A 22,169-nucleotide genomic window follows, 5' to 3' on the forward strand; every position below is an offset into this window, starting at 1 on the left:
TCATCTTAAGTATTCATACATGAATAATCCTGTTAATTTTATTTGAATGAAAATGAAGTATTTGATTAATGATACATACTTGTTAGTCGGGTTTTTTTATTTCAGGGCATTATTAACGATTTGTTTTCTGAAGTTTCTTTTTTATCCTGCCCAACTGATGAATTTAAAATTCCTTTATAAGATACATGTTATGATGATACTCATCAGTTGTAATTATTTTTGGGTATCTGACAAATTCATTAGTAAACAATAATAGTTTTGCCTCGCTATATTACATTTAAGTTGAATAAGCACTGCTTAAAACTTAGATTCCTGGATACTTTCATAGGTTCTGGTTTTGGTTTGAGACGGAACTAAGAATCTCAATTTTAATAAATAACCTAGGGGCTTCCCTGGTGGCACAGTGGTTGAGAGTTCGCCTGCCGTTGCAGGGGACACGGGTTTGTGCCCAGTCTGGGAAGATCCCACGTGCCGCGGAGCAGCTGGGCCCGTGAGCCATGGCCGCTGAGCCTGCGCGTCCGGAGCCTGTGCTCCGCAACGGCAGAGGCCACAACAGTGAGAGGCCCACGTACCGCAAAAAAAAACAAAAACAACAACAACAAAAAATTACTTGAATAAGTAACCTAGGATTCTAATGTGGCAGGTTCATGGACCATGAACACAAATCTCTTTGTCGTTGTTTACTTATGGAGGTACAAAAACACTTTATATTCTTAATTAAATTTCATATTTTTAATTTTATGTATTATTGCCCTTACTTGGCAATAAAAAATAATTAATATTTTTTAATGTATTTATAACATCCACGAATATAATTAGAATAACACTAGCTGTAGTATTACTACTTGGAGTTTCTAAAACCCATTTCTTACGTATACATCTAAAACCTGTTGCTTCTTTATAAACTTGTTGTATTTTTACAAATTATGTAAATGACTTAAAGGTAAAAGTTCATGAGGAGGGAAAAGTTCATGGGAAAGCTATAATGAAGGCAATTTAAAATAAGATATTATCAGGGAGAAGCCTCCTTTAGCTGATTGTTTTATACATGGCTGTAAGAGGAAAGAAATTTTTTAAGAGTAATATGGCTTTTTTCCCCATCTGCCACTGTGTTTATAATCTTAAAGAAATCCAGTGGCATTGTTCATTTATTTCAGGGACAGATTTTGAGGGGTTTATTAGGTCTTGAGATGAAATTTTGAACCTAGTGGCCAGGATGGTATAGCATCATATTTGGGGAAGGGAAAACAGCTCATGAGGGACCTTGCCAAGTACTGTAGCTTCAATCCGGGTACACTATGAACCCTTTGTTCTCTTGCTATACACATCGCAATCTAGATTCTACAGGCATAATTTGGAGTGTCTAAGAAGGGGTTTTTTTTGATCATTTTAACTTTATGATTTAATTTCTGTATCAATATTAAAAAGTAATTAATAGCTAAATATGCTGGATCATCTGAATAAATAATTTATCCTAGATTATCCCCATGACGTTCATGCCCATGTTTGCATTTACTTTTGTCATGGCATTAGCACCACAAAAAATAATTTTAAAAACAGCCATCTCGGGCTTCCCTGGTGGCGCAGTGGTTGAGAATCCGCCTGCCGATGCAGGGGACACGGGTTCGAGCCCTGGTCCAGGAAGATCCCACATGCCGTGGGGCGGCTGGGCCCGTGAGCCATGGCCACTGAGCCTGCGCGTCTGGAGCCTGTGCTCCGCAACGGGAGAGGCCACGGCAGTGAGAGGCCTGCATACCACAAAAATAAATAAATAAATAAATAAAAATAAAAACAGCCATCAACTTGATATGTAAAATATGCATTTCAGCCAAATAATGGCCAGATGTTACCGTAGGTCACTGTATGAATAAAGGTTTCACAGTTCAAATAGAGAAAAATAGTGTCAAAATTGAGTCCTCATACTACTGGGTATAGCCATGCCAAACTCAAACCTAAATAAACTCCTACTTATTGTAACATTTTGAAGTTACATGTCATAGTCAACGTAAACTATGGAAAGAATAAGCCTTGCTATTGAGGCATATTTGAAAGAGATGACACGTAAATGCATTTCGTTTTTCCTTTTTTTTTCAATTCCAACGATCTGCCTCAGCCAAGCTCTCATTAGGGCTAGCAGGTGGCTAGACCTGACTGAAGTCTGGGGCTTTGAGAAAGCTAGTGTTCCAGTTATGTATTGCTGCATAACAAACAACACTAAAAACTTTGTGACTTAATTTTTATCTGTCACCGCTCTGAATATTGATGGGCTCAGCTGGATATTTCTTACCTGTCTGAGGCTGGAGTCATCGGAAGTCTTCATTCACATGTCTGGGGCCAGATCACTCTCCAGCTGGCTTCTCCATGTGTCTAGTTTAGGCATCCTTCAACATGGCAGCCTCAGGATCTGGCAGTTGGTCTCCAGAGTGAGTGTTCAAGCATAAAGAAACCCAGGCCAAAGCTGAAAGTCTTCTTAGGACCTAACTTTAAAGTCCCACCGACATCATCACGTTCTCTTAGTCGAGCAGAGCATTAAAAGGAATAGTCTTCCGTCAGGGAATATCTTGCCATATACAAGGGAAGAAATTGATAGAGCCCATCTTAGAAATAGGCAACCACGTTTGGGGTTTTTCTCCCCTGGCCTGAGTGAAAGCCTGGACACAGTACGAGAAAGCCCTAAGCAAGACCAGAGCAGATTGTTGACAGAGCTTAGCCTGTAAAAATCTATAGGATTCCCCGCCCCTCCCACTCCAGATAAGGTGGATAAAGTCTCCTTTGCCTCCAGAAAGCTGAAGAATAAAGTATTCCATTGAAAGAGATTGCCATATTGACTGTAAAACCACACTTATTTCTATTTATCTATTAGGAATATGCTTAATGCATATTGATAAAGATTGAAAATTAAAGGGATGGACTACGTTATGAAAAAAGAACAAGAAGGTAAAATATAAGGTGGAATTTAAGATTAGAACCACAAAACAGGGTAACAGAAAACAATAATAAAAGGTGATTTTAGAGACATAAACTCCTACGTATCAAGTAACACAGTAATTATAAAGAAAAGGGTTTTAGAAAAACAAGGAGAACTTAATGAAAGTGTAATGATGGGGGGAAAGTTTATAATGTACTTTCTACAGAATTGGATAGATTTAATAGACATAAAAATAAGTCAGGGCTAGAAGAATTGATTCAATCAATAATTTTGATTCAGTTGCTATGTATAGAGCTTAACATTCCTTGACCAGGGAATAACTTTTTTTTTTAATGTCAATGAAGGGAATTCCCTGGCCGTCCCATGGTTAGGACTCTGTGCTTTCACTGCCATGGGTCCCAGTTCAATCCCTGGTTGGGGAACTAAGATCCCACCAGCAGCACAGGGTGGCCAAAAAATAAATAAATGAATAAATAAAATGTCAATGAAAAGTTGACAGAACTATCATGTATACACTTGACCATATAGTAAAATAATAAATTTTTAAGTAAAGATTTTGTAGTCCCTATTTTTATCCTAATTTAGTAGTGATAATTAAAAGGTGAGTGGAAAAAACTTAGAAGTTAAGAAACATTTTTTAGATCAAAGAAGAAACAAAAACAAGAGAAATATATCTTTTAGATCATAGAGGAAGTGAAAACAAGAAAGCAATTAAAAGGAGACCATTCTATATCAAAATCTTTTAGACACATTTAAAGCTGTGCCAGAGGAAGACCTATAGCCTTAAAATGCCTTTATTATTAAAGAGAAAGATGAAAAATAAAGACATGTAGTAGTCATCCTAGGAAAGAAAACAGAATAGTCAAAATAAGGAGTTTGAAATTATTGGACATTAATTAATATTGCATGCGGCTCTGTGAAAAGCTTGAAAACGGAAAGAAATGTCCCAACAAAATATAAATTACTAAAATTAGCAGAAGTGGAGAACTTGAATAGAACGATTACCATAGAGGTATTACAGAGTGAGTAAAGACGTACCGTTGATGAAGTTACCAGGTTCACAGATGGATTACCCTGATAGGTTCACAGTTGATTTCTATAAGCACAGCAGATTCCAGTTAAATAAACTATACCAAACTAGTATTGAAAAAGATGGAAAGCTCTGAGAAGGATAATACAAAAGAAAAACAAAAATCTATCGGCTAATTTTACTTATTGCTAAAGATGCAAAAACTCTAAATGTTCAAAAATGAATTCTAGCATTGCATCAAAAGAATAATACTTTACGACTAAGTAAAGTATATTCTAGGACAGAAAGGATTATCCATTACATCAGCAAGTTTAAGGTGAATAACCATGTGATTGTATCATTAAATGATAAAGAATAATAAAATTCAGTGACCATTCCAAATAAAGAGACTTAAAAATATTTACTTTAAAAAAGCCCGCAAAAAAACTTTATCCTAAATGGCAAAACAGTAAAACCTTTTTCCGTAAAAATCAGGAACCAGACACGGACTGGGTTGCTCATTATTATCGAACATGGTCTTGGAGGGCCCTAGCAGATGCACTAAGAAGAAGAAAACTATCCATGTAAAAAATTTGAAAGGAGATGAAAATTTTTTTTTCTGTTTAAAAACCAGCTAAGGGCTTCCCTGGTGGCGCAGTGGTTGAGAATCCGCCTGCCGATGCAGGGGACACGGGTTCGTGCCCTGGTCCGGGAAGATCCCACATGCCGCGGAGCGGCTGGGCCCGTGAGCTCTGGCCGCTGAGCCTGTGCTTCCGGAGCCTGTGCTCCGCAACGGGAGAGGCCACAACAGTGAGAGGCCCGCGTACCGGAAAAAAAAAAAAAAAAAAAAACCAGCTAAAATTAATGTAGAAATCTGACATTGGGACTGAATGCAGGATAAATGTGTAATTGACCAATAGCATTTCTCTAGGTTTAGAGCAATAACTGCTAGAGTTGGACTTGGGGGAAAATACTTAATTCATGGGGAAAGTAAAGGACTTATATGAAGAAAACTATTAAATCTTATTGTTGTACCTGGAAGCACTGTATCTCCGAAAGGAGACAAAGTCATAAAAATAGCAATTTTTCCACTGTTAATATATTAATTAAATGCAATTATTTATATTCTGAATAAATAATATATAATAAATGCAGTTATTTATGTTATCTATATTATTACTGTTAATATATTAGTATATACTGTTATATACAATAATATATTAATAATATATACTGTTATTAATATATGCTACATATTAATATATACTATATTAATATATACTGTTATGTGTGTTCATATGTTAATATGTATTGTTAATATATTAATTAAATGCAGTTATTTATATATTTATATTATAAATAAAATATATAATAAATGCACTTATTTATATTATTTATATTATAAGTTAAATTATATCCCAATAATTTTGTTATTTTCTGTGTTTGACTTTTTAGTGCAGGAGGGAAATGCCATACAAGGATTGGGATTGGATAAATGATTTTAGTTTATGTGAATAAAATAAATGTTCCGAAATTGCCAAGAAAAATGTGGGGGGAAGAAATGTGAAAGGTGGGGAAAGCTGAGATGCTGGGCCTACCAAGATCCCAGTATATACTTCAGAACTACTGAGGTCAACTAAATGTGATATTGGCAGAGAAACAAACATCAGAATAAAATACAGAAGCAGGTCTAATTATATACCACAATAGTGGTCGTTCAATTCAGTTGAAAAAGAGTGTTTTTTGTTTGTTGTTTGTTTGTTTTTTAATTAATTTATTTATTTATGTTTTTGGCTGTGCACGGGCTTTCTCTAGTTGCAGTGAGTGGGGGCTACTCTTCGTTTCAGGGCGCGGGCTTCTAATTGCAGTGGCTTCTCCCGTTGCGGAGCACGGACTCCAGGCACACAGGCCTCAGTAGTTGTGGCACGTGGGCTCAGTAGTTGTGGCTCACGGGCTCTAGAGCACAGGCTCCGTAGTTGTGGCGCATGGGCTTCGTTGCTCCGTGGCATGTGGGATCCCCCCGGACCAGGGCTGGAACCAGTGTCCCCTGCATCGTCAGGCGGACTCTTAACCACTGAGCCACCAGGGAAGTCCCAAGAGTGTTTTTTTTTTAGTATAAGGGTCCTAGCACAACTGGATGTTATTCATCCGTTAAAAAAAAAAGTTGGTCCTCACATTCCATACCATATACACATATTAATTCCAGTTGGATTAAAAATTTTAGAAGGAAATCTAGGCCATTACTTCAGTAATCATGCAGATTCTTAAGTCAGGGTCCACGAGCCTCCACGTGGAATGGGGAAAACGTTATTTTCACTTCTTACTGAAATTTAGCGTTTCCTTCAATTACAGGTAAATACAAAAACCACAGTAGGACTGTCACTGCCTATGACTCTGTCAGCATTAGAATTCAGGTATTTCCGTATCACAGTGTAGTTATTACAGATGTCTTTAGAGATTATGCTCATCACTACTTCAACTTCAGTGTAGTTGTAGACCCCTCACTGGATCTTATCTTTAATGCATTAATAAAGAAGGCCATGTATAACTTTAAAAAATATTTCAGTAGTTTTATTGCAGTATACAGTTAACGCCTGAACATGGGATGCTGACCCTCTGCACAGTTGAAAATCTGCATATAACTTCTCGTCAGCCCTCCCTATCAGCAACTGTGCATCTGTGGATTCAGCCAACCACGGATCGTGTAGTACTGTAGTATTTATTGAAAAACCTCTGCATGTAAGTGGACCTGCACAGTTCAAGCCTGTTCTTCAAGGGTCAGCTGTAATTTGTTTCCTTTGTAATTCTGTGTATTTTAATTTTCGATTTTAGAGACTTTAGTCTCAGAAGGGGTTCACAGGTATCACCAGATTGCCAGTGGGCTGCATGGCCCAAAAAAGTTTTGAGACTCCCTAATTTAGATGATTATTAGCAGTGCTTCTCAAACTTTAATGTAAATACGAGTTACCTGGGGATCTTGTTAAGATGAAAACTGACACAGCAGTTCTGGGATGGGGCCTGAGACTGTCCACTGTTGGCACACCTCCTGGACTGCATTAGTGCTCCTGGCCTGAGCCAGTTCATGGACTGCACTGTGAGTAGCTGAGTTCTGGACTGAGTTGTCCAATATAGTGGCCACGTGTTTACATTTAAATTGATTAAAATTCAGTTCCTCAGTCTTACTAGCCGTACAGGTAGTTAGTGACTGCTATATTCCATGGTAGAGATACAGAACATTTTCACCATTGTAGAAAGTTCTGTTGGACAGTGCTGTTCTAGAGGTTGGGGTGATCTTAGCCAAGACAGAGAAACAAAAAGCTTTAAAAGGACAAAAAGGAAACCACAGGCAAAGTTTAATATTTAAAGTACACATTTGGGACAGAAATTGGAATGCAGATGATCAAAAGTTAGTATCAGCACTATTTCTAGCTCTTAGAAATTAATGAGAAATAGAAATGGAAATAGAAAAATGGAAATAGAAATGGAAAAATGGGCAAAGACTATAAACAGGCATTTCACCAAAAGTGCAAATCCAAATGTCCAGGTGCTCAAACTAGCTAGCATTTGGGGAAATACAATTAAAGTAACAGTGAGAACTCAGGTTGGCAAAAATGGAAAAGGTCTGATATCTGTGTAGATATAAGGAAAAAGATACAAATGTTACTGGTGGAAAAGTGAACTGCCATAGTCTTTTGGAAAGACATCTGACAACATCAGTTAAAATGGAAAATAAGCGTTCATCAACACAGCAACCCCGGGCTTCCCTGGTGGCGCCGTGGTTGAGAGTCCGCCTGCCGATGCAGGCGACACGGGTTCGTGCCCCAGTCCGGGAAGATCCCACATGCCGCGGAGCGGCTGGGCCTGTGAGCCGTGGCCGCTGAGCCTGCGCGTCCGGAGCCTGTGCTCCGCAAAGGGAGAGGCCACAACAGTGAGAGGCCCGTGTACCGCAAAAAAAAAAAAAAAAAAGCAACCCCAGTGCCAGGACTCTGTCCCATAGAGTAAAATACTAGTATGTAACCATAAATGCCTGTCAACACAGCAAGGAAACATTTGCATAAACCACGTACAGTGTACACCCTGGAATATTGTGCAATCATTGACAAGAATGAATTAGAGAATATCAGTTGATTTAGGATTTACACCAGGTTTCTATCCTCCCGTTTGTGTTGTGTGTGTTCATGAGTATATGAACATGGAGAAGAATAGGGAAAGATACATGTTACTTAACGTGAGTTACCTGGGGATGTGGATGGGAGTCAAAGAGGAAGAGAGGGAAGAAAGAGATTAAAAAGTATGAAATTCTTGCTCTTAAACTTACCAGTATGTAATGATAATTCCATAATATATGTCTTTTCATTTATAAAACTTATAAAAATTTATAAAATTATGTTTGTGTATGTTTAAACTGTTGAAGTATTTTAAATAATTACAGTAATTTACTTGTAAAACAAAAATTACTTTCTTTTGCCATGAATGAGTCACCTGTTGTTGCACCATACATCCTCATTTGCTTCGGGAGCTAAAAAAAATTATTTGAACCTGACCGTAAACTGGTGAATCAACTTAATTTTTTATTCTTTCTACCCACGCTTATTAATACTTTTAATGCTTATCTAAGTCACTTAAAAGGCATGGGAAACCATACCTTTTCGCATAGATATACTTAATTAACTTCTTTGAATTGTAAGGGAGATTTTAAAGATAATTTAGCCACTTGGTCTATTTTTAAATGTTAAGATTTAAATATTTTTGGTTCAGTCATATTTGGGTCAATACCTGTTGAAAGGCCAGTACTTCAAATTTGTTTTCGTAGTTTGCTGAATAAAATGTTGGCTATAAAAGTTGCCTCTCAACAGATCAACATATGGTTTAGCAATGGAGGGTCCTGCTAGATCCATGAGCTAGTTATGAATAATAGTCATACAATATTTAGTACAATAGTAGGCACATAAAATAAATGAGTTGGTGAATCAGTGTCCTCACTTTGCAGAGGCAGCAATTAAGATCCAGAGACCTTGGGAATTCCCTGGCGGTCCAGTGGTTAGGGCTTGGTGCTTTCACTGTCTTGGGCCCGGGTTCAATCCATGGTTGGGGAACTAAGATCCCACAAGCCACTCAGCGTGGCCAAAAAAGAGAAGGTCCAGAGACCTTGGCTTGCTGGAGCAGTTAGTAGCAGAGACAGATTTGATCCCGTGTCTCTATCTTAATCTGATGTCCACGACACTTGATGAAAGTTACCATTCTTCATCTCTCATCTCTTTCTTCACTATTGTTTAAATTTTTTCCTTTTAAAAAAGCTTAAACTTTTATGTTTGAGTTCACATTTATTGAAAATATTGAAGATTATCATGTAATATAAAATATTTAAATGTTCATGTTTTCTTTTTAACCCAGAGTAGACTTTCAGTTCTTCAGTTTTGTCTTTTTTTCCTTAAGACCTTAGAAGAAGTCCAGAATTTTTTCTTAAATAATATATTTCTTGAGGATCTTAACGACAACAAAAAGTCTCTGGGAGCAAACAGACTGTTGTTTCTTAAAGGAACAGTCTTTAACAATCAAAGATTAATTAGGTTTCTTGTTCTTTTCAGTATTTAGTTGCTTGGAGTAGATTATAGGCAATGTGAAACTTGTAAGAGTTCTGAGGAGTGAATTCTCATTTTCTCAGAATAGCTAATCGAGACATTTCTTCTCATTCACTAAACTGCTATCCAACGTAAACTGCTTCTGATCTGAACCATTGACCATAAGATAAATGACACTATTTCCCATTTCTAATTTTCTTCGCTGCTCTGTCTCTCCCCAGGCAGGAGATCACTTCATTTATTAAAGATTTATTTTGAAACATAGGTTACCACTCTCTTCTCAGTTACATGGTGTGAGAGACAGAAGATTTAAATGATGCTTAGAAATTGTATCTAAAGTAATTGCTTTTGGGTTTATACAGCGACTAACTGTTTAAAATGTGCCTATTGAATCTTTGAATACATTTTTACTTTTTGAAGAAAACATTTAGATTCGATGTTATTTTGTCAAATTATTTTTTAAATATGTATTTAAGGAATAGTTGTAGTAATTGTTTTAAAGGAGGGGAGTCCAAATTTAAATATGAATTATGCATGTGCCATATTTGAACCTGTAAAATTTGCAATAAGTTTTTTTCAACACCCTGGATTTGAGCAGTAAATAATATTAACTTCCAATCAGTGGTTTTATAGGTTCCATGGGATAGAATCTTTAAAAAACAGAAACTTGAAGTTAAGAAAGGAATGAACTATTTATGAATTCAAGAACCTAAATTCTAGCTCTATCTCTGCTAGTTCTGGAATCCAGGACAAATCACTTAGCCCCCCTAGGCCTTAATTGTTCTTGTCATGGAAATAAGAAGTTAGTAATAGATTATCTCCAGTCTATCTTTCATCTCTGAAATTCTATAACTGTGAAACACTCAGCTGGTGTTGTTTGGAAATAAGAGCCTTGTGGGGGGATGGGGGAGAGAAGACGTCTCATTTTAAATATAAAAGGTCTAATAGTTGATAACTTTGCCAAAACACCGTATAATATAAATTTTTCAGTTTTTTTATCAAACAGTAGAGAAATATAGAGAGTAAAAAACTGAGTGTCTCTTTATTACCCCCTTCCATCCTGGTCAGCCCTTTTCCCCTTCAGTGTGACCCTTTCATGTCCCCCTTTCCATTCCTAAGACGAGGATCCCTGCAGAACTTCTCCCCAGTTAGTGTTTTCCTGGTTGAAGCCTCTTGTCTTACTTTTTTTTTTTTTTTTTTTTTTTTTTTGTGGTACACGGGCCTCTCACTGCTGTGGCCTCTCCCGTTGCGGAGCACAGGCTCCGGACGCGCAGGCTCAGCGGCCATGGCTCACGGGCCCAGCCGCTCTGCGGCATGTGGGATCTTCCCGGACCGGGGCACGAACCCGTGTCCCCTGCATCGGCAGGCGGATTCTCAACCACTGCGCCACCAGGGAAGCCCTTGTCTTACTTTTTTAAAACGTTTGTGTTGTAAAGAAGTTTTAATTGACTTTTCACAAAGTGGACACACCCATTTAACCACGACCCAGACTGAGAAATAGAAGCCCTTTTCAAGCTGCTTTTCTCAAAATCTTTGAGAAAATTCTGCGTATATGTTGCATCGATATCATCGTCTCAACTGAGGTGTTTTATTTGCAGATTTATGATAATGTTCTTTAATTTCAGTTGGAAAACTGATGATTTATTAATCCTTAATTTTTAAAGTCACTTTTGCTACATCTTGAGCTAGTTATTTTAAATGCTAGTGCTGCACAGTCCCTTTATATTTCAACATTAGTTGGCACCACAAGCATTTCCAGCGTTAACGACTATGTGAGGGTTACTGGCTATAACCAGAGATAAGGCAGGTCTTCAAGGAACTTCAGGATGCGTATCAGGAAAACCGAGGGTTACAGACAAGAAAACATGCAACTACCATAACAGATTTACTTTTTTCAGGCGAGAGATAGCCTTCTATTATTTCCTCTTATGAATAATTTAGGAGATGGAAAAGATGACATTAACTCTGGCAATCAAAATCAGTTCCATTCTAGACGTGTAGAAAACCAGCAAACAGTTGAAATCTTAGTGACTTAATTGTCATTATCCCTATGCAGTTTCTTTTCTTTATTCAGAAAGGACATTGAGACTTGCTGTTAACCAAACCTATTTACTTCTTATGTAGAAATTTTCTGTTAGAAATGGCTGGTGATTGGAAATTTTGTGTTCTCTTTCTTTATGTTTGAAAAGATTAAGCTTTTTCCTTCTTTGGTTTCAGTCTACTTAATGTCCTCTTTTGCTCCTCCTTCTTTTCCATAAACATTAATTATAAACTTTCTATGTTATAGGCAGAGTACTAGGTACTAGAATTATAGAAAATTTCCTTTAATTTTTCCTTTGATGTGAGAGGCAAGTAGTGGCTGCTCACAGCACATGTGTTGTGTTTTCTGATGAGGTAAGAGCCAGGTGCTGTGGAAAAATGTAAGACAGACATCTAACTCAGATTTGGGGCTTGGAGTCTTCCCATAGAAGGTATTGCTGAGTTCAGGTCAGGAAGAACGCACAGGAATAATACGAAGTAGTCTTCTCTGCCATCTTTAGCCTTAACCTTAAAGTTCTACACAGTCATGGGTTTGATTCATTTTTTTTCTTTTTTTCCAAAGCTGTGCCTTAATCTATTTTATTTGCTAATAGTAAGTGAAACAGATTATTTTTTTTTCAAAATATAAAGGTAATCATTTTATTTAAGGGGAAGTTTTTCAATTGAAAAGTCTTAAAAGATCTGGTAGGATATGTACATTCTTGTATTGAACTTCTGCTTATACTTGGTCATATAGTGTTTATATTTAAAGAATATATATATATATATATTCACACCCACACATATATACTATGTTACAGACACATGTATGTACAATATAATAAATACACACATACGTATATCTCCTATGGAATTGCTCTCTGCTCCAGAAGTTTATACCCTGTATATTTCAGAGCCAGGTATTGATGTCCTCTCTAGATCTTAGATTTTGGCACTTCCACACTCACATAAACCCCTACCTTTGGGGGGGGGGGCATTCATTTCATCTAGATGCCCTACTCTATAACCTTCTTCATTTGCAGACCACTGGGACATTGTTTCTTACTCAGTGGAACCCATGGTCTAGATTTTGTCTTCCTTTCTACCTTAGCTGGTGCCTGGGTTACTTCTTGTGATTCATCCACAACCTTGGCCTTGCACTTGATGGATCTTCTCATTCTGAATGATTACCTCTTCTCTTCTTTTTTTTTTTTTTTTTTTTTTTTTTTTTGGTTTTTTTTTTGTGTGTGTGGTACGTGGGCCTCTCCCATTGCGGAGCACAGGCTCCGGACGCGCAGGCTCAGCGGCCATGACTCATGGGCCCAGCCTCTCCGCGGCATGTGGGATCTTCCCAGACCGGGGCATGAACCCGTGTCCCCTGCATCGGCAGGCGGATTCTCAACCACTGCGCCACCAGGGAAGCCCACCTCTTCTCTTCTTTAGCATTCAGGTTCATGGCCCGTGTTCTGTTCCTCGTCTCCCAGAACTGATTTACTTCTGAAGTTATCAATTCGGGCTGACCACTGAACATACTACTTCCTATATTTCCATGTTTTTCAATCAACTGCTTTCAACCTATCTTTAGGAGAATTTCCAATCCATATAATTTTTTTTATCCATATCTTCCTAAATGTCTTCTCTCCCCTCTTCATCATGTTATCAGTCTTAAATCTTTCTCTTGTCAGTGTTGTCAGATTCCTCCCTGTCTTTTTATCGAACCTGCCTGACAGAATCTCAACTCTTTATTTTTCTATGTGAGCGCAACTGGAGAGAATCACAGAGGCAGTAACAAGGCTATAAATTTATTGTTACCGACTTCGAATGGGCCCACACAATTGTGCTGTAATTCTATTTTTTTCTAGTTCTCTCATTTTTCACAGCAGTTATTTTAGGCACTCACCACTCTCCTCACATCTCCAGCTTTCCACTTTCCTTCTCCCTCTCAGCAAATGACTTGGTATTTCATTGCACAGAGAAAATGGAAATCCTCAGATGAGAACTCCCACAATTTCTTGCCATAAGCATATTTACATCTGCACTCGTTCTGTTTTGTTTGTTTGTTCTTACTATTTATAGTGGGAAGAGGCTTTCAAGGAGTGGAAAATCATATGCCTTTAGAAACCAAGTGGATAGTAGAAAATAGGTGAAGCAGTAGAGTAAGGAGTATTCTGTGACTTGTAGGGCATTGATAAGAGCTACCTGAGGATATCCAAATTCAAGTTTTTAACACTGTGTATCAGCTGGAGAGAAGCCTGCCATGATGAGCATTGCTGCTGGTCTAAGACAAGTCTTCACAGTGAAGATGGAGCCCACACCCCGAGCCTTCTTAGGGGCTTTACTGCCCTGCCACCCAACCATGCCCATTTTCTCCAGCATCAGTACCTCTTTTGCTATTTTTTTCCCATTCGATATTTAAACATGTCCAAGCTTGTTCCATCTTTTGAAAGCTTCATTTATCTCTGTTTTCTTCTCTAGCTACTTCGCTTTCTCCACTTTTAAACTAAAGAGAGAATTGCCTACAGTTCGGATGTTTGACAAATTTAGATTGGAGTCCTTACCACACTGTTCGTAAGCTCTGAGACTTTTATCCTCTCCAAGCCTAGTCTCCTCAACTGTAAAAATGAGGATAATACTTTGCTCAGTCATGAAGTTAAGGATTAAGCAAGAGAATGCATGTATAATAACAGGAAAACGGACATATTGTGTATTCAGATATATTTGCTTTAGCCCCTGGCAGTCTACTTTGTGTCCCCATCCCTGAAGAGTCCATGGATGTGTTTATGGGTTTTTTTCTCGGTAGTAATCAGTACCCCTGACAGTCTTGTCTCCTCAGAGTAGCTCTTCTATGGTTGTCCCTGCCACACACCCCTGGGTCACCCTCTGTTTCTGTCAATACTCACTCAGGTTCCTAGAGTTCTTTGTCCTTTCCTCACCCTTTAAATGTTTATACTCCTCAGGAGTCTGTCTCAGTCTGTGCAATTATTAAGGTTGAGCTATCAATTTGGCTATAATGTCCCTAGTAGCCAAAGCAAAGGAAAAGCATTGTGATGATATTAATTTATAGTTCATGATCGTTTACTATGTGCTAAGCATTTTTATAAGCACTTTTCATGTATTATTTGATATAATCTTCACAACAACTCTACAGGGTAGACGAGGTAGATGAGGACAATGAAGTGCTGAGACGTAAACGTGCTCGAAGTGTTACTGCAGGTAATTCAGTTCTGGCCAGTTGAATTCTGGAGCTTTCCATCCTAACTATAACACTATACACTCTCCCCAAACAGTTACATCATTAGTAGTGTTTAGAAGGGTAAAAGCATTCTTCAGGGGAACTAAAGCATCTTCTGGGACTTAGGTCTGAAATGACATGTGTGATGATTCTTTGGGGAGATGATAGCGTATCCTCAGCTATGATCCTCTAATAAATACCATAGAGTAACATTTCATTCTCATGGAGAACATCAGTGCAGAAGAACATAGTATATACCAAAGCAGAGCACAGCCAGTATAGTTTTTCCATTACTACATTTTTCAAACAGCCCTTTGATAGAAATTTGGGAGCTAACATTTCAAAGTCTTGTCTAATAGTTTAAAGGGGACAAAAACAGTCTTACTTATCTTTGTATCTACAGTGTCTAGCCCAGGACCTGTCACTTAGAAATAGTTCGGTCAGTATTTGTGGACTAAATGCGACCACACTGAGCTCATCAGCTCCTTAAAAAAGAATGACTTGGGACAGGATGTATTTCCTGTGACAGGTTCTGGGGGTGGAGTTGATGATTGCTTGCAAGATCTGATGAGTTCAAAGTGGGAGAAGAAGTAGGAACTCCATCCCTGTGTCCTGCTTCTCCTCCCCGTTCCCATATTCATGCATTTCTTCATTGGCTTATTGAAAAGTATTTCATTCTTACTATATACCAAGTCCTGTGTAAAGTGATGGAGATCCAATGGTGAGCAAGACAAAGTCCCCGCCGTTGAGATGTTTACATTCTGGTGTAAAAAAACGAATGTGATGATACACTAAGATCAGTACTCTAAAGGAGTAGTGACAGTGTTCAGCTATTCAGGCAGTGCGAACAGATTAGAGCAGGGGTCCCCAACCTCCAGGCCACGGACCGCTACTGGGCCACGGCTTGTTAGGAACTGGGCTGCACAGTTGGAGGTGAGCAGCACGTGAGCTGGTGAGCAGGCAAAGTTTCATCTACCACTCCCCAACTTTCCCCATCACTCGCTTTACTGCCTGAACCAACTGCCCCCCCCCCGCTCCCCGCAGCCCCAATCCATGGAAAAATCGTCTTTCACGAAACTGGTCCCTGCTGCCAAAGAGGTTGGGGACTGCTGGGTTAGAAGAAGCGTAGTGTGTTCCGAAGAACCTCAGATCTTTAGTAGGGTTGGAGGTGAAGTATGATTATGAGAAATGGTGAGAAACGAGGCTTGTAGTAAGCAGGGCCAGGTGTGCTTTCAAGGTTTTCACTTCTACCCCTCTTCCACATCTCTGCAGTCCCTTTCTACTAGTCTGGTGAGTACAGGAAGATCAATGTAGAAATGTGTTCCAAGTGCCGCAAAACTCCTTTTTCTCTGAAAACCACAACTGAAAATGCGTGGTTAATCTCTTCAGGAACTATTTTTCATTGCGAACGTTTGATGTTCATGTGGCTCTTTGTCTCTCATGGTAAACTCCTCAAGAACAGGGTCAGTGTTTTATTCATTTCTGTGTCTTTAGCATCTAATAGTAACTCAGTAAATGTTGAAAACGTCCTTAACATTAGTAGTCATTTTATGTATTATTCTATTAACCAAAGCATAGTTGGCCTATTTTTTCTTTGAAAAACAGAGCTCAAGTTTTAAACAAATGAATTTACAAACTACTCAGTGAGTTTAAGATTACCTGTCTTTGAGTAGGGAAGAATTACTACATAGAAAAATTGAGGATTTTTTAAAATTACAAAGATACTCACAGCTTAACAGAAGCATTCAGTACAGAATTTGGTCAAGTATGTTTGGTTTGAAATGCTTTATTAGTGTTTTTATTTATAGACTTATGAGGAAGATCGCAGAAACTACTCTGAGCTTCAAATTAGATGTCAGCGTTTGGCCTTAGAGTTAGCAGACACAAAACAGTTAATTCAGCAAGGAGACTACCGTCAAGAGAACTATGGTAAAGTCAAGAGGTAAGTAGTTAAGATGGCTACAGTAGTTGTTCTTATTTTTAGCATGCGTCAGAGTCACTTGAATTCTTACCATCAATGTCGTTAATTCTACTTTGTATCTTATTTTTTTCTGTCTCCGTGGTTTTGCCTTTTCTAGAACGTCATATAGTTGGAATCATACCATATAGAACCTTTTCAGATTGGCTTCTTTGACTTAGAAATATACATTTAAGGTTCCTCCATGTCTTTTCATGGCTTGATAGCTCATTTCAATAATGCATAATATTCTTTTGGATAATAATGTGCTATTGAATAATGAATGATATTCCATTGTTAAGATGTACCACAGGGCTTCCCTGGTAGCGCAGTGGTTGAGAGTCCGCCTGCCGATGCAGGGGACACGGGTTCGTGCCCCGGCCCGGGAGGATCCCACATGCGGCGGAGCGGCTGGGCCCGTGAGCCATGGCCGCTGGGCCTGCGCGTCCGGAGCCTGTGCTCTGCAAAGGGAGAGGCCACAGCAGTGAGAGGCCCGCGTACCACAAAAAAAATAAAATAAAATAAAATAAAAATAGTCAAAAACTGATTAAAAAAAAAAGATGTACCACAATTTATCCATTCACCTATTGAAGGACATCTTGGTTGCTTCCAAGTTTTGGCAATTAGGAATAAGGCTACTCTAAATATTCACGTGCCAGTTTTTTGTACGGACATAAATTTTCAACTCCTCTGGGTAAATACCAAGGAGCGTGAGCATACTTGTATTGTAAGAATATGTTTAGTTTTGTAAGAAGCCACCAAGCTGTTTGTCCCAAAGTGTCTGTACCATTTTGCATTTCCACCAGCAATAAATGAGAGCTCCCATTGCTCCATTCCCTAGCCAGTATTTGTTATCAGTGTTCTGGATCTTGGCCATTCTAATAGGTGTGTAGTCATATCTCGTTGTTTTAATTTGCACTTCCCTGATGACATGATACATAACATCTTTTCATGTACTTATTTGCCATCTGTATATCTTCTTCAGTGAGGTGTCTGTTAAAGTCTTTGGCTCATTTTTTAATTGGGTTGTTTGTTTTCTTACTGTTGAGTTTTAAGAGTTTTTTGTGTATTTTGGATAACAGTCCTTTATCAGATATGTCTTTGGCAAATATTTTCTTCCAGTCTATGGCTTGTCTTCTTATTCTCTTGACATATACCTTAGTCTTCATTGCACAGAAGCATGCAGTTTTGGCAGTTTGTTGGATTTAGGTTGTATTTTTATGTCAGTTGTTTTATTTTATTTAGAAGCTGCTTTTGTCTTTTAAAATGTGATGCCTTAGAAGATAGGAACCCAGTGAAATCCTATGTGTGTAAATATTTTTGAAATCTTACTTGATTGTTTTTATTTTATGACGTCAATTTAAATACTTTGCAGTTTTATCTAAAGTTTTTCCAACTATTCCTTTTTGACAAAAGGTACACATACTTTCAAAAAATAATACTTTCTGAGGATATGTTTCCTCTTGTGCTGCTGCTAAGAGCTATGGCAAATAATTTTCTTTTTGCTGGAACGTACTAATGAACCACCACTTAACTGTATGTCCCTAGGAAATCTTAACATTCTAAGCCAAAGTTTTGTCATCTCTCAGATGGTGCTAATACAATAACTACACTATGTAAATTAAGAAGATCAAATAAAGTAATATTTATGAAAGTATATATATATATGTATGCGTATATATAGAGAGGTTATCCTAATTGTTCACTGCTACAGCTACCTGCACCTAAAATAATTCTTGAACTAAAATAATCACTAATGAGTGTTTGTTAACTGAATGAATGCTTTATAAATTGTAAAACGCCGTAAGTAAATTTGCAAGGATTTGGGAGATATAACATTGGTGCTCCTACCCCCAGCATGACTGACATGCATTATGTATTATTATGTATGTACTGTTAGGTCAAAATTTAGTGATTGTCGGGGCTTGAAATCCATGACAGCTATACTATTGAGCTTTCGAAGAAAGCTAGATTTCAAAAGGATCATTTCAAAATGAAGTAGGTTGTGATGGTAAGATGATACTTTGAGTTGGTGTTTTGATGTCCTCTCTGCCACTGCAAATCTATAGCAATAATAAGTGAAATATGAAAGGAGAAAACTAAAAGGCATAGTCATCAGAATAATCCAGGGTGGCCATGAATGAAGGGTAAACAAACCAAGATGAGTCATGAGTTAATAATTCTTGCAGGTGAGTGATGAAAGTGGGGGTGGGGAGGTGTCTCCCTTTAGCATCTCTCTTTATGTATGTTTTATTTTCTATAATGAAAACCTAGGAAATAAAAACATAATAAGCATCATCATGTACTAGAAATGGAACAGAAAAACAGCCAAGCAAGAGTGGCTCAAACTGTGAATCCTTTGGTTCACTCAATAGAAAGAATGGATTTTTAAGAAATGGTCCGGTCACAAACATATAAGATAAACTGGGGGAAAAAAAATCACTTTTATGTCCTTGATAAATTCTCACAAAGGTGCAAAAGAAAATAGATATATGGATGTTAGCTGCATCATTATTAGAAAGAATTCAGATGCTTTTCAACAGCAGCATGGAAAATAGATCGTGATTTATTTTTATAATGTAATTCTACATAACAAAATCATTAAATTAAATCTGAATGTATATATGGATAAGTCAAACACATTATATTAAATTTTAAAAAGCAAAATGCATGTGCCCATCTTTCTTTCTTTCTTATTTTTCCCCCCTAAAGCAGGCAGTTCCTTAACTTTCTGGCATAACAGAAAGTTCTCAGGTTTATTTTGTAATTTCATTGCCTCAGCCCTTTCTTTAAGGAGTCTTGGTTCCTTTTAGTGGAGAATGCTATTCAGAAATTAAGATTTAGGTCCTGGTCATTGCTACATTGAACGTTATTTCTAGGCCCTTTCAGTAGGCAGAGGCGCAATGAAGAGGCAAGTGAGAGGATGGCTTAACATACTATGGATAAGACCATACTGATACTTCTAATTCCAATTCAACACCACAATAGCTAGTTTGAAGGGGCTCCAACTGGCCAAATAGGTACAACTTGAATATCAAAATGAATATTAACGATAATGAGTTACAATCCATTGAACAGAATAAGAGTCCTTGAGTGTGTGCTAGTAAATAAAGAGGATCTTCACAGTAGAATGCCAACCAATAAATACATATGCTTATTGGAATTACTATTTTGTAACCTCATAATACTGTTTGATTCAGAGTCATCATTGGAAGCTAAAGCCACTGGGTAAAAGTATATTAGAGAAAAGAATGTAAAATATATCCATAGCAAATTTGGGTGAATATCTCTTCCTTTCAGATGTCACTGAAAGTGTGTAGAATCAATTATCCAGTAATTTTATAGGACTCAATAAACTGTGAAATGTTGTAAAAGAAAAAAATTCCCACAGATTACTTATTAATTGCAAAGGGCAAAAAGATACCTTTATAGTTGAGAACTTCGGCAGATACCACCTTAAGCAAATGATCGAAGTTATTGTCACCAATCATGAGATTAAGTGACATCATCTCAATACATCTTTATTTGATGTATTGGGGACACATTATCACTTCTGTAATATTCCTGCCCAAAGTGCTTAATCTAAATCTAGTCATAGAAAAACATCAGACAAATGACAGTTGAGCAACATTCTATAAAGTTGGCCTGTGCGCTACAAAAGGTCAGTGTCGTGAAAGACAAAGGAAGGGAGAATCTTAACCACTGGACCGCCGGGAAAGTCCCGATGATTATATTCTGATTACATAAGAGAATATCTTTAACCTTTGGAAATTCACACCAAATTATTTAGGGATAAAGGGACCTAATGTCTACATATGACAAATAGTTGAGGGGGAAAAAATGCACATGTAGAATTGTGTGCGTGTGTGTAGACGTGTATACCTGTATATGCGTGTGTATTTTAATATATATAAATTCATATATATATATATTCACATATATGACAACAGAGAGGGAGAGAATAAATATGACAAAGTAATATTTAGTAAATATTACAAAGTAAATATGACAAAATATTAACAATTGGTGAGTAAAAGTATGTAAAAAAACATGGAAATTCATCATTGTATCTAGGAGATGATATTGGAACAGTGAGAAAATATAGGGAACTTCAACTTTACTCATAGTGTTCTATCTTTTTAAAAAACAGAAAAAAACTTTAATGCAAATATAGACAAATGTAACTCGTCAGCTATGGATAGCAAGTTCATGAGTATTTTGCTGTATCATGCTTTATAATCTATTTTTTTACATTAAAAATCATAGCAAAAGTCCTTACTTTGTGAGAATAAAAACATTTGTATGTAAAGTCATAAAATACTTAAAGTAATATTACCAAAATATTAATATTCATAGTTATCTTTAATTAGGGGGGTTATGGGTGATTGTTATTTTTCAACGTGTGCTTTGCTCAAGTATAATTATAATACTTTGTTAAGCAGAAGAAATCTTAGAAGTCATCTTTCTAAATGAGTTATTGAAAATCTAATGAAAAGAAAAACAATTCTTAATAGCTCTCTCCATGGAAACACCAGGGGAGTAAATGAAATCAAGTGCAAAGGAACTGATTCTCACTGCAGAGAACAAGTTAAGAATTAGCAAATCTATTTCTCTGCTCATTTTTTAAGACCTACCTGTTTGTAGGGTTGGTCCAATTCTTGGTTTTGCTGTGTTGGGGAAAGAGCTGGTCTGAAAATGGAAATTAGAATCTCTGGGTAATCATAAACAATTTGTGAATGAAATAATCACAAGAATGCCTGCCTTTGTATCATCTATGCAACCTGAATGATGATTTAAGGCCTTTTTTAGCCTAACAACTGAAAGCCTAGAGCCATGTTTTAAATTCTTTAGAAGTTTTGACTTCAAGATTAGATTGAAGATGATTCATGATAAGATACCAGAGTATACCTTAGAAAGTTTTATTATTTACTTTGCTGATTAGTGTAGCTTACATATTTATTTTTTGAAGATAATAAATTCATGTTTATGTACCTGAACAAGGTCTCAAACAGAGTCCCTTCTAAATTTGAAAAGCAGATACTTTATCGTTCATGGAATGACATTGAAGTATCTCTGTTCAGTTTTCTGAAACATAATCGATGCTTTAAAAATGTTTGTTATAAATAGAGACGTAGACTTTACATATGTGTTTTAGTCTAGTAAAAATAAATAAATGTATTTGAATTTTATAGTGAGCGTGATGCACTTGAACAGGAAGTAACTGACTTAAGGAGAAAACATGAAACACTTGAAGCCTCTCACATAATTCAAGCTAAAGAAAGAAGTGAATTATCAAAAGAGGTAAGCTTATAGAGTCACTTGTGTTTTATTGTACTGTGATTGTGGACACAGCTCAGGGCAGAATTGTGAGAGGGACATTTTTATTCCTTTCTGATGTAATTGCTAGAAAGAAGGGATTTTTTACTAGCTCTGTTTATATG

The 22,169-nt window shown here is 37.2% G+C and overlaps 1 protein-coding gene across 8 annotated transcripts in view; it reads left to right on the forward strand.

Moving 5' to 3' along the window:
* The window catches only part of PIBF1 (progesterone immunomodulatory binding factor 1), a 209,450-nt gene that overhangs the window by 22,632 nt on the left and 164,649 nt on the right, over positions 1 to 22,169 (forward strand). For all 8 annotated transcript variants that reach the window (XR_010837268.1, XM_059042235.2, XM_067016726.1 and 5 more), the window contains exons 6-7: positions 16,580 to 16,713; positions 21,921 to 22,029. Coding sequence is in view for 7 of the 8 variants with exons in the window: in XM_059042235.2 (XP_058898218.1) it covers positions 16,580 to 16,713; positions 21,921 to 22,029 (243 nt within the window). In the remaining variant the exon portion in view is untranslated. The remainder of the gene's footprint in view (positions 1 to 16,579; positions 16,714 to 21,920; positions 22,030 to 22,169) is intronic.

Source organism: Kogia breviceps, chromosome 16 (assembly GCF_026419965.1).
Source record: "Kogia breviceps isolate mKogBre1 chromosome 16, mKogBre1 haplotype 1, whole genome shotgun sequence".
NCBI classification, from domain to species: Eukaryota; Metazoa; Chordata; class Mammalia; order Artiodactyla; family Physeteridae; genus Kogia; species Kogia breviceps.